This window comes from Heloderma suspectum, chromosome 11 (genome assembly GCF_057233095.1).
Source record: "Heloderma suspectum isolate Gila_16-S chromosome 11, 16-S_ref, whole genome shotgun sequence".
NCBI lineage: Eukaryota > Metazoa > Chordata > Lepidosauria > Squamata > Helodermatidae > Heloderma > Heloderma suspectum.
This window is the reverse complement of record NC_139468.1, coordinates 10,539,868-10,552,761: the sequence shown is the minus strand read 5'-3', so window position 1 is coordinate 10,552,761 and position 12,894 is coordinate 10,539,868. Positions and strand designations below refer to the sequence as shown.

Below are 12,894 nucleotides of genomic sequence, written 5' to 3'. Positions count from 1 at the left end.
ATAACCACCTGGAAGGGAGCCAAGCGGCCACCATTTTGGATCCCTTGCAGTGCTATGCCCGGTATCAGGCACTGCACTGTGGGGCATAAAACATTACAGGCACCTAGCTGCAGCTGGAGCTGAGTGGCCACGTGGATCCTGTCTTCCAGCTGACTAGGCCTCTGCCACAGCAGCTTACCCAGAGAAGTAAGTTGGGTACAACGGCGGCTGTACGAGCATTGCTCCTTCTGCTAACAGGCAAGCCAGCCACTCCAGGAGGAGGCTGGTGGCTGCAGTAAGGGTGGGCCAGGATGGATGGGCCCTTCTGAGGGCTTCAGTGGGGCAGCTAGGTCATTTCAGACCTAATTATCTACCTTCAGATGGCCGCATGTATTCACTTCAGTTGTGAAGCACACAACTAACATTCCTCTTCTCCCTGTCCCCAACCTTCCTGATACGTTAGAACAACAACACTCCTTGACAAGCCTGGTTTAAAAACAATTACAACATGCTCTGAGCTTGCGCACGTCTGCATTTTCAACTCCCTTAAATCACAGCATGATCGTGACTACAGGAGTACAGCGGGGCTCGCTTCCAATGCCCTCATCACTTGCCGGCTCTCTGTGTGGTCCTTTGGAGTCCCTTGGGCTTGGAGGCCCTGGACTTTGGCACCAATGTCTAGCTCTGGCTGCCCCACTGCAGGCTCGGGTTATCAGCAACTGCTGGACATTGCTGACCCCTGATGCTGGGCCTGGAAAAGATACTGGTTGGAGATAAAATGCTTTGGGGAAGAGCTGGGGAAACTCTTTCAGCCTGAGGGCTGAATTAAATTGGGGGGGGGCATGTTCTGGTGGTGGGCGGAGCTAAGGGCAAAAGGGGTGGGGCCAAATACCCCAAATACCAGCATATTCTAGCTTAAAGCTCTTACTGCCAGTAGCCATAGGTGAGGCATGTCAGCCTTTTAGAATGGGATGGGGGTGGGTAATACACCTGCAGAAGCTGAAAAACCACCAACTGATCAGCAATCAGGGGAAATGAGGTGTGGCCATCTGGGGAACCCTGGAGGGCCAGATTTGGCCCATGGGCCAGAGGTTCCCCACCCCTGGTATTGAGCGTTAAAGAAGGTCAAAACCAGCACCTTGAATTTAGTCTGGAAACACAACTGGCGACTACTGGAGGCTGCAAAGGATAGGTGCTGAACTCTCCCAGTGGCAACCTCCTGACAACAGGCATAGTGCTGCATGTGGAACTTGCTGCAGTGTCTAAACTGACTCCAAGGGCAGCCTCGTACAACAGTCATTGCAGTAGTCCAGTCAACAGGTCCTGAAGGTCCTGAAGTCTCCAAAGAGGGGAGCAGCTGGTGAATCAGCTGAAGCTGACAGAACGGACTCCAGGTCACAGTTGCTACCCGAGCAAATGAAAGGAAAACCTGAGGTGGAGAAATCTCTAAATCCAAAGTCCTGACCCCAGAATGTCTCCTTTTACCATTGGTACTGCTGGAACGCTGTTACCACTGGAGCGCTGAGGGCAGAGCGACAAGGGCAGTGGAAGGTTCGCACCTACAGTGATCCACTCTACCCTATGACCCCTGGGCCACCTTCCAGGAGGCCATAGGACTGCAGCCAGGGTAGTGTCAGGGTTGGATCTGAGCCCATAGAGTCCCAAAGCAGCTCTGATTCTGAAGAGGAGATACAATCCGTGGGAGAGGAACTCTCTCAGGTTTCGGAGGCACAGCTGGAGCGGGAGCCCCTCCTGCTCACATTCCTGGGAGTGACAGTGACCCAGGCATGGAAAAGGAGGGACAACTTGAGCTTTTAGATATGAGGCGCAGGTGCAGACACAAGCGAGAGGTTGCGGGAGCCGAGCTTAGGTGCTCAGCCCGATTGGCTCGATATCAACAGCTGTGCCGCAAGGCCCCACAGGAGAGGGGGACACCTTCCCCTCCTACTCCGTAAGTTCAGAGAGTTGCCGTGCTTTCCCCCAAACGGAGACCAACTGACACCCTAACTCTTAGAAACCCCTGGAAGGCTGCTCCTCTGTATTTCCTCTGAGTCTCAGGCAATTAGCATCTGTAAGCTTCATTAGGTTGAATGGAATTAAAGCCTTGGAAAGCAGCCCTTTTGTCTGAGTGTTGATTCTGCCTATTGGAGGATTCAGAAGGCAACAGGGGCAATCCTGACAGGTAGGCATGGTCCGGCACCTGCCAAGGGCTCACACCCCAGCAGGGGCCCGCTGCCAAGAGCCCCCTGGACTTGCTCCTCCTCTTCACCATGGCAACCTCCTTGTTCATCTGCCTCTCGCTCTGGCCCAGGCAACGGTGATGATGAGAAGGAGGAGCAGGAGAAGCCATGGCCTACCTGATCCCTGCCTGTCAAGCGAGCGCTAGCAGCAGCAGTGAGAAAGGGGATGAGGAACAAGAGCAGCTGGCAACCATGGTGAGGAAGTAGACTGTCTGAGGGAGGGGAGCCACTGAGTGTGTATTGCCCAAGGCCCCTCAAAAAAGTACTGTTACAAGTAGCCAGGTGTTAGGTTTACTCTGGGAAAGTGTCAGAGACAACACCTTGTTTACGTGACAATGAATCATGCAAACCTTCCAAGGAGCTTTTCCTCTTAAGAAAGCTGAAACACTTGGCTTTCGTGGTGGTGGTTTTATCTAAGATTATCCCATTCCCTTGGTGCTCAGATGGGGCTGGTGAATTTGGGACTGAAGGTGCAACAGAGGAGAAAACAGAGCCAGAGTCCCCAAACAATCCAAGCCAGATCCAGGGCAATAAGTAGGAAGCCAGGCAGTACGGATAAACGGGGTTACGCAAAGGGAGTAGTCGAACCCAGGCCAAGGTCACTTACAGAGAGTGGTCCAAGAAGAAGGCAGAGGCCACAGGCAGGAGAGCAGGCTGGATAGAGTCAAATACAGAAATTGTTTCAAGCAGCTCCTGTAAGCGTCTACTCGGGTTTTTTTTATCCTGGAGCTGCCAGAGCCCCACTCAAGTCCCAGCCGCATTGCTTGCTTTGATTGCAAAGAGCCCTCCTTGTGAAGAGGGCCCTCTACTCATGATGAGCCCCCTTCCTTTTGAGGAGATCTCTGCTGCAGCCTGGCACTTCATTGAGGTTCTCTAAGTTGGGCCTGCTTCCTCTGGTGCCGTTGCTCCTTGGCACTTGGGGGGCGCTCAGCCTCCTCCTCTGAGGCAGACTCCCCCTGTATCCTAGGGATTGGGACCTCAGCAGGCTCCTCTGTGGGCTCAGGCCCCTGTCGCTGGGTGGGCCCTGGCAGGGCCGGGGCATCATCTGCCTTGTGCCTCTTTCTCCTTGAAGGAGACTTCTGATGGGGGCATGACAGAGGTTCTAGTCCTCATAGTGATAGAGTTAACTTTGAAAATCTGAGGGCAAAAATGCAAAGCACTGCAAACAAGGAAGTAAGTAATCTGAATTAGGAGAGGAGGTGCAGGGGCTGCACACATGCCTTGGGGCAGTGATGGACTGGATGAGGGCCAATAAACTGATGTTCATTCAACTGAAGTTGAATCCCAACAAGACGGAGGTGTTGTGGGCAGGTGGTTCTCAAGTCCAGGAATTTGGGGGACAGCCTGTATTAGATGGTGGTCTGGGGATCCTCCTTGACTCAAAGTTGGTATCCTGGCTTCAGTGATCCATGCCCTAATAACCTAATGACTGGGTTACCACAATTCACTGTACATGGTGCTACCCTTGGAGATGGTTCAGAAGCTGCAGCTGGTGCAGAATGTGTCTGCCAGAGTGTTGAGTGAGGCAGCTAAGTGGGATCAAGTGCCACCAATTCTAAAAGCACTGCACTGGCTACCTGTGATCTATTGGGACCAATTGGCAGTTCTGTACAAAGCCATAAATGACTCAGGACCCTTCAAAGAATGCCTCCCCCAGTAATGACAAAAGTGTACTTTAAGACTGGCTGTGGAAGCCCAGCACATGATCTTAGGGTGTGGCGACTTGAAACAGGGCCTTCTCGGTGGCAACACCCTGATTCTGGAATTCTATGCCCAGGGAAGTGTGATTGGACCCCATGTTGTTGAGTTCGAGATGACAATGAAAAACATATTTGCACACCTGGGCTTTTGGGATGTAATCTGGCCCTGGGGCTTTATGGTTTGAGGTTGTGTGTGTCGTGTTGTCTTGCTGTTCAAGATAGATGGTTGGAGGTTTTAAATACTGTGTAAAATGATGTATATTTTATTGTGCTGGCCTCCCTTGGGAGAAAGGGTGGTATACAAATAATATAAAAAATAGCAAATAATAACATTGAAATGGTATAATATCGAATAAATAACATGGAATTGTATTCAGCCTCTGAAAGAATTTGATCGGTAACCTGCAGTGGTGATTAGTATTTGACAGTTAACAGCTTATGAAGCCTGCCAAAATCAGAAGTCTAAAGAATCTGGATTTCAAGTTAAAATTTTTACTTTCAAAGTTCAAATCTAAATGTCGCATTTCTTGTTCAAAAGCTGACTGTCAAATTTTGAAAATTTGAGAATATTCATTTTGACTCTGCCAAGCTGTAAATATGGACATGAGCCAGGCAACATTATGCACGTTATCCCATTCATTTCAATTGAAACATGTGTTTAACTCACCCACTGAAATGGATTTTCTTTTTCTTTTCTTTTCGTCTCAGCTCCACTCTAAGTACTGTTAGTATTAAAAAGAACAATTCTGCCATTCCTGAGCATCCTTGGCTATATTTTTTTTTTACCAGTTCTTCACATCCTGGAATCTGAGTTACTCTCATGCATGTCCTAACCCATTTAAGTTTTCCTGCTCCCCATGGCCCAAGAAAGATATAACGTTCCTAAGGAACCGGATTTGTACATTATATGAGGTTTTCCTCACACACTTACTGAGCCCTTCCCTTATGACCATGTGGCTGGTTTTTATTTGGCTACCAGATCTTTGGTCCAGAGAGCAAGTGATATAACCCAGGTGAGACAATATAGCTCAGCAGTAGAGCACTTGTTTTGCATGCACAAGGTCCCAGGTTCGATTCTTGGCATCTCCAGGTAGGGCTGGAAAAAAACTCCTGCTTGAAACCCTGGAAAGCAGATGCCAGTCAGTGTCGACAGTATTGGGCTGGATGGACCAAGGGTCTGACAAATATAATGCAGCTTCCAATGTTTCTACGATAACTGAGCGAACTCTGGTTACAAGGAGTAGGCAAGTTTTTGGAACAAAAATAACCCTTCTTCTTGGCAATCTGTAGATCAACTGTTACTGATTTTATATCACTGGTGTATCTAGACCTGATTGGAGGCTCAGTGGCCAAGAATGTACTTTACAAGCAGAAGGTCCCAAATGCAATGTCAGGCATCTTCACCTAAAAAGGACCTCAAGCATTAAGGCTCTGCCTGATGCCACCAAGAACTGTTGCTACTAGTCCAAGTCGACTATAATGAGTTAAATGGGCAAAGGTCTAACAAAGCAGGTTCACAGGTTTGCACTGGTGATTAATCCCTTCACCCCTCTGTTCCCAGACTGGGGCCCCATTTTCAGTACCAGAACTTTAGGCCTGAAAACCCCCAGAAGTAGCAATCAAGGCAGTGCCACTAGGCACGTGCAAAGTGATTTCCCACAGGTTTGAGGATTAGGATGGAGGGTGTGGAGATCAAACTGTTGAGGGCCATAGCTTGGAGGCAGAGCACACGCTTTGCATGCAGAAAGTCCCAGGTTCAGCCCTTGGCAGCTACAATAAAAAAGATCAGGTGTTCGGGAAGCTCCTCTCTGCCTGAGACCCTTGAGCTCTGCTGCAGTTCGAGGAGACAATACAGGATGAGGTGAAGAAATAATCTAACCTGGCATAAGGCCACTTCTTAAGTGTGATTTGCAGGCAGCACAAACCTTAGCAGCTGCTTTGTTAGCAGAAGCAAAGCCCTTGCCTGCCTTGTATAGTTTTGCATCTTGCAAACACTTGCCTGAAAACCAAGACGGCTTCCTGCTCCGACAACCCGGGATGTTGCCACGTTGGAGGGCTCTTGCCCTCCATTTATCCCCTGCTCTACTGGCCCTACCCACCAGAATGTGACAAGTGTCTGATCCCCAGCTCTTTATGCAATGGCCGAGGTGCCCAGCTCTACGATGCCGAACAGGCCCGGCCTGCCAGGCTGCTGCAAAGGTGACTCTTAGAGGCGTGCAGACTGCTTCTGAATCCAACAAGGGGAATCAAAGCCCCTGCCCCCCCGCACCCTCAGGACACATGGCACCTCCAAACATGCGAAGTAGATCCCAACTAAAATTGCTGGAAGTACAACCGCTACCCCCCCCCCCGAGGAAAATGTGGGACTCTGGGACAGGTGTCTTGTGAAGGAAAGAAAAGAAAGAAATGAGGGCGCAGCCAGCAAAGGGGAGATAAAAAAATAGTTCTTTGGCTCCTGGGCATCAGCACTCAAGAAAAGGCTCTGTTTTGGCTCTGGGAAGCCTCTCTAAATTCATCAGCCCACAACACACCACTAAAAAAGAGCTGACTTCTAACACCGCTGTTCCCATAAAGCCAGAAGCAAGCGTACCCACATACACACTGAAGTGGCAGATCCTCACTGAGAAGAGAACGGCCCCCAACCACACAATTATATTCTTCCATGCAACAGCCACACACACACACACACAGGACGGCCACTGGGACACTCATTGCATTAGAATGGATCACCCAGTAACATACACACCACACCAGACAAAAGACCCAGAAATGTTGCAGAACGGAGAGCCAACACAGCCCTATCCCTTACAGGGTCCACCCAGAGACGTGTTTTTCACTTAAGACCCCCCAGCCCCTTTATCCAAAAATAATGCCACTGTCCAACACGGAACTGTTTTACACACACACACACACACACACACACTACAGTGCAAGCAACACACAAACTCAGAGCCTTACTATACCTCTGCAGCTGTTCATACACACACATATACACACCTCTTCCGAATATTAAAAAAGCGACACCAGACAATAAGCACACACCCGCATGTCCCTCCCCAAACCACCAAGCTCATCCTGCATGAAAACACAGGGTTGCCCCCCTCACACACACAACCCCTCCTCCCAATGCATACACAACCCCCCCCCCCCCGTCTGTGTAGGAGATCACCCAATAGCCACAAACTTCGGAGCAAATTCAGTGAAAGCCAAAGGGGGCTCCAAAGGACAAGAATTGTAGCCCCAGAGAGGAAATCCTTAAAGGGCGGCTGGGGGGGGGGGTATTACCTTTTTAACAGCTAGGCGTGCTAAGCTTACATGCCAGGACACTGGCTGAAGCCAGGGCAGGTGCAACCCGCGCCCGCCCCCAAGGTGCCCAAACCATATATCCCTCAAATCCCCAAACCCACATCTGCACCCAAACATCTCCTAATCGGTGGAGCACAACCTCCAGAAACGAGACTGGAACAGCTCTCCCCGCTTCGTCTAGCCCCCAAAGCCTTAATGCCGCCGTTAATGCTCCCCCCGCCCCGCCCCGCCCCGCCGCCGCCAAAATCTGGAGCAGGCTTCCAAATAGGTAGCACTGCCTCTTTCTCCCCCCCCCCTCCGCATCTGAACCTCAAAAAGAGCTTAGAATCCGAAGTACAACTCCCAGCCACGAACAGCCTTAACATCAGAACCCGAACGCCCTCCCTTCCCCAGCCCCCCTCCCCAAATCTGGAGTAGATTTCCAAACTGGCGCCGAGATACCCCCCCACCCACTTTTCGTCTCCCCCCCCCCAAGACACCTCTAATCCTCGCTCTAAGTCTCAACCGCTTCGAATCTGGAGCACAGTGCAAATGGCAGCGGGGTTGAAGCCCCCCCCCCGACTATTTCCCTTCTCAACCTGGTCCAAACCACCCCCCTCCCATAAAAGAGGAGCAACCCCCCGATCTCTCCCGGACTCCCCCCCCCAAGCCACAGCACCGCTCCAATGTCACCCGCCCTGCGCCTCAACCCGGACCACCAGACCCCTGCCCAGCGACGGCAAGAGCCCCCAGCCCGCCGCCTCTTACCTGCATCTTCTCTCATTCTCGCCGCCCGCCCCTCTCGCGGAGAAATGGCATCGCTCCTTCCCCCCGGCGGCGCCGCCACCACCAAGGCAGCGGCGGCGGCTCCCCGGTTATCCGGCGGCGGCAGCCTCGCCTTCCAGCCCGGCTCCGGGCGCTCCCCTCCCCGACCGCGGCGCGCTGCTGCTGCTGCTGCCGCCGCCGCCGCGCGCCCCGCTCGCCGGCTCCTCGGTGCTCGGCGCGCCGCCTCCTTGCCCGCGCCCCCTCCAGGCAGCAGGCTCGGGCCCCCGCCCGGCTCCGGGCTCCAGCCGCTCGGCGTCCGGCTCCGGGGGCTAGCAGCGGCAGCGGCGGGCGCTGGCCGGCGCTCCGTCCTCGGCAGCCGCTCGGCTCCTCCCGCCGCCGCTTCCCGAAGGGCAGGTGCGAAGCGCGCCAGGCGGGGGGGAGAAGAAGGTGGGCTGGAGACGAGGCCGGCGGGGTGGGGGAGGCATCGCCGCTCCCCCCTGCTCGCCCCTTCGGCGGGAGCGCGCGCACACGCGCGCCGGTGTGGGGAGATCGCCCTCTGGGAGAGGGATGGGGTGTCCGAGAGGGAGAGAGAGGGAGAGAGACTCCGATCAACGCGGCCACCTCCTTCCCGGTTGGAGGGGGTGTGAAATATGCTAATCAACCCAGAACAATAAAATGGGGGTGGGGAGGAGAGAGGCTGGATCCCTAAAATACAATGGGGAGGCGGGAGAAGAAACAGAGACGTTCTTGGGGAGCTTCAGATGCGGGGGGGGGGGGAGAAAAATCTGAATCAGTTTCCTAATCTCCTTCTCCTCCTCCTCTCTGTCTCTCCAACCCTCTCTAATAATCTACCGAACCAAGAGCAAATGTGGCGGAAGGAAGGAAGGAAGGAAGGAAAGACGGAGGGAGGGAGAAAGAGAGAGGAAAGGGAGGGGCAGATGGGCATGAAAAACAGGGTGTGGAGATCTCTCCCTCTCCCTCCCCCTCCCTCCCTTTAGGCAGCTGGGAAGCCCAGCGAGCGAGAGAGCGCTTCTCTTTTGGTGGAGCTCTTCAGCATAAGGAACTGGCTGGGAGCAAGGAGAAGCTCTCCCAGCATTTATCAGCGTCTGCTCCTTCTCTACTTCTCTTGTGAACCAGGAGAGAAAAGGAAGAAGGGGTGAAGAAACGGAAAGAAGAGGAAAGATGTGGATCAACAGCTCCTGCATCTCTCCTTGCCCCTCCACACCCATGTTCTCCAGGAATATTGGAGCCAAAGACCCCTCTTGAGAATTTGCACATTATCCCCCAGATTTTTTTTTTTAGTTAAAGGTGCATAGATTTAAACCGTGCGAGCTGATTCTTGATGTCGCCTTAGACCTATAGGGGCGAGCCATTCCTCGTCACTGCCAATACCCCCCCAACACACACACACACACACACACACACACACCTTTGTAGGTCAGTTCACAGGGTGAAGGTGCCCTTGTTTTGGGAGCGGGAAATGGAGAATGGGGCTAGGCAAATGCTGGGGACCACACTGCCTGGGCCGTGGGCTGATCCAGCGAGGCAGGTGTGTGCTATTTTTACGAGATGGCTCGGCACAGTCTGCAGTAGCTAGCGCACATTTCGTAAATGCAGAACCAACTTTTCCAGCCCTCCGAGAAAAATCCAAATGAAATCTTGGCTTTGTAACTGAGTTAAGGTGAAGTACATGGACTGAATCAAATGGAGTTCCGCTGTCATCAGTGGGACTGCAGCAGAAATCCCGTAACCCTACTTTGACGGAAGTGCCTGGGTCAGCTGTAATGAGGATGAAAAGCAGAAATCTGGAACATGTCTAATTTCTACAGGATGGAGGAAAAACTAGGAACAGAGGAGGCTGGCTTAAGGCTCAGACCATTCATCCATCTAGCCCGGTATTGCCTGCTCTGACTGGCAGTGTCTCTCCTAGGGTCTCAAGCAAAGAGGGGTCTTCTTCCCCATCACCTGCAACCTGATCTTTTTAACTGGAGGTGCAAGGGATTGAACATGGGACCTTTTGCATGCAAACATGTGCTGTACCACTGAGCTATGGCCTTTGTCCTAATTGGTCCATCTAGCTCAGTGTTGCCTGCTCTGACTGGCAGCATCTCTCCCAGGGTATCAGGCAAAAAAGGGTTTTCTTCCTCATCACCTGGTACTTGATCTTTCTAACTGGAAATACCTGGGATTGAATCCAGGACGTTTTGCGTGCAAAGCATGTGCTCTGTCCCTGAGTTATGATCCTTCCCTTAATGACACCAGCCCCAAATGTCAGACCCATATATAACTGAAATACAACTACAATAAACATGTAATGGTCTCTTAACCCCATATGGCTGGGACAAGAGGGGGGTGGGTGGGAATTGGAGGTGTTTTAGTTAACAGTCCTTGCAAAAAGAACACGGTATTCTCCGTTCCGATTCACAACCACCATGTGCTGGCTGCTTAAAACACAAACCATGGATGTCTGCTCCACATGGCAATCCATTTGTCTGCTTGCCATGTGGATTTTACTATGCCACTGCCAAAATAAGAACCCCTTGGTCCGCAAAGCAGGTGGCTATAGACAAAGGGAGCAGCTTCCATGCAGTTCGGATTTTGTAGCCGCTGCGTGGTTCATCCTAATGTAGGAAGCAGCCTTCTAATGAGGGGCCCAGTAGCCCCATTGTTAGTCTCTGTGCATTTTTTGTTTGTTTTGTAAAAAAATCAATAAGCATAGGGGGGAGATTGAACCGGCTTGGGACCATGTGGAGGGGAGCTTTAACCCTGTTCCTCATAATGGTGAACATAATTCCCCAGCTTCACCTTAGCCTCCATGACTCATGCCTGCTAGACACACACACACACACACACACGCACGTATATATAAAAAAATCACACAAGGGCAAATGATGTGAACTGCATCATGTTTAGTTTGGCCCTGGGTCAAACCAGTGGTTGGTCAAACCCAGGGGTGTGTCCTCCAGCCTTCCCCACCCCGGTGCCCTCCAGCCACTACAGCTCCCATCTTCCCCAATCAAGTCTGGCTGGGGATGATGGGAGCTGTAGTCAACACATTTGGAGGCTACTGAGTTGGGACATCTAGTCTTCTCTGACTGACAGCAGCTCTCCAGGGACTCCATTAGAAACCTTTCTGCTGAGATCTGAGATGTTTTCTGTCAGAGGTGTCAGGCTTTGAAAATGGGACTTCCTGATGATAAAACAGGTGCTCCTGAGTGATGGCTTCCATTTTCATTTTGTAAGATAGATTCCCAGTCATTTTTGCTTGAAGGACACCCAACTGAAGAGTACTCAACCAATTAAACTTTTTTTTAGTTGTTCATCATCTAGCATTTAACTGGTTATTTCATTTAAATATATTTGAACATTACCAAACCCAGGTAAGAGGTGCCTTTTTGAGATCTTGAAAGAAGCATAAGCTACCTTACCATTTAATAAAGGACATGGGCTGACTATCTCGAAGGAAAGGTGTTTTGTATTCATTCCATTCCATTCAGCCACCAGAACCAAAACAGTCTGAATTAAAAAATAGGTAGGTGGATGGACGGATGGACGGACAGATAGATACATCCTCAACTTGCTGCCATGTTAATTAAAAAGTGCCCATAAGTGTTAGTTGATTAAACTACTGGTTCACCACCCTTCCTCAACTGGGTGCCCTTCAGATGTTTTGTTCTTCAACTCCCATCAGCCCCAACCACCATCGCCAATGGTCAGGAATTCTGGGAGTTGTAGTCCAAAACATCGGGAGGGCACCAGGTTGAGGAGGGCTTTAAAACAGGGGAGTTGAACCTTTTACTCTGAGGGACAAATTCCATTTCAAAGAAGCTCTTGGGGGCCACATTCCAGTGGTGGACAGGGCTGTAGGTAAAAGGGGGGGCAAATGTGAGCCTATTTTAGCTAAGCCTAAGTTCTTACTGTCAATAGCAAAGCCTTAGGAGAGGCATTTCAGCTATTCAGAATGGGGAAAAAACTACGCAAAAGCCAGGAAACCATGAAATAATCAATGGTCACAGGGAAGCAGGGTGGAGCCAAGGGAAGGGCTCCACCTCTTTGAGAGACTGGGAGCCTAGACAGGGAGCCTAGATTTGGCCCCCAGGCCTAAGGTTCTGCACCCCTGCTTTAATCTGATCAAAGCTCGTAGGCCTTTTAAACCAAGCCCCCACCCCTCCAAGCCCTGTTCAAGGAGGCTTCTCAGTTCCTTTCGTTGAACCTCATAGTGACTCATGCTAAAAAGAGGAGTATCTTCATGTGTGAAACACACACACTACGGATGTCCACGGAATCCGCCACTGACTCCAAGGAGGCTGAATTCCAATGAATTCGGCCCCCCGAAGTCCGTGGTGGAATGAACGCACTTACCTGTGCCTCTCCGGACCGAATATCTGTCCCCAGCTGGTTCCGTTCTGCCGTCTGTGTGGAACCCGGAAGTAAATGATAGGATGCAAATGGGGTCCACTACGCTGTTTGCGTCCCTGTTTTTCCTCATGATAGGCTATGCGTCTCTGTTTACATAGATACTTAAGTAGCCTATCACGTGAAAAAACAGGGATGCAAACGGCGTAGTGGACGCCATTTGCATCCGGAGAGCACTGTAGGAGCCAGGACGGAGCCAGCCAGCAGCTCTGCAGAGCGGAGCTGGCCAGCTTAGATTCCGGGAGGAGGAATGGATTGCCTCTCCCAGCGGACCCCCCCATGGATGCGAGGTAAGGGGATCTGTACATCCCTAACACACACACACATACACACGCGAGCTGAAGCAGGTGCCAGCTCATCCCTCTATTTGAGAAAGGAGCCTTGGTGATGAGGTGTCAGTGTGATGTCAGTATGTCAGTGGAGGCTGGTGGCTCCAATGTCAGTGGGGCAGTGAATCTGCTCTGGGTTTCAGTCCGAATCAGTCAGAGCTCTAAAAGAGCCATCCAAGG

At 51.5% G+C, this 12,894-nt stretch overlaps 1 protein-coding gene across 1 annotated transcript in view; it reads right to left on the bottom strand.

Moving 5' to 3' along the window:
• Positions 1-8,231, bottom strand: part of LINGO1 (leucine rich repeat and Ig domain containing 1) — a 104,519-nt gene extending 96,288 nt beyond the window's left edge. Inside the window, exon 1 of the mRNA XM_084816777.1 lies at positions 7,973-8,231. Within this exon, the coding sequence (XP_084672903.1) occupies positions 7,973-7,978 (6 nt within the window). The 5' untranslated portion in view covers positions 7,979-8,231. The remainder of the gene's footprint in view (positions 1-7,972) is intronic.
• Between the last annotated feature and the right edge of the window lie 4,663 nt (positions 8,232-12,894).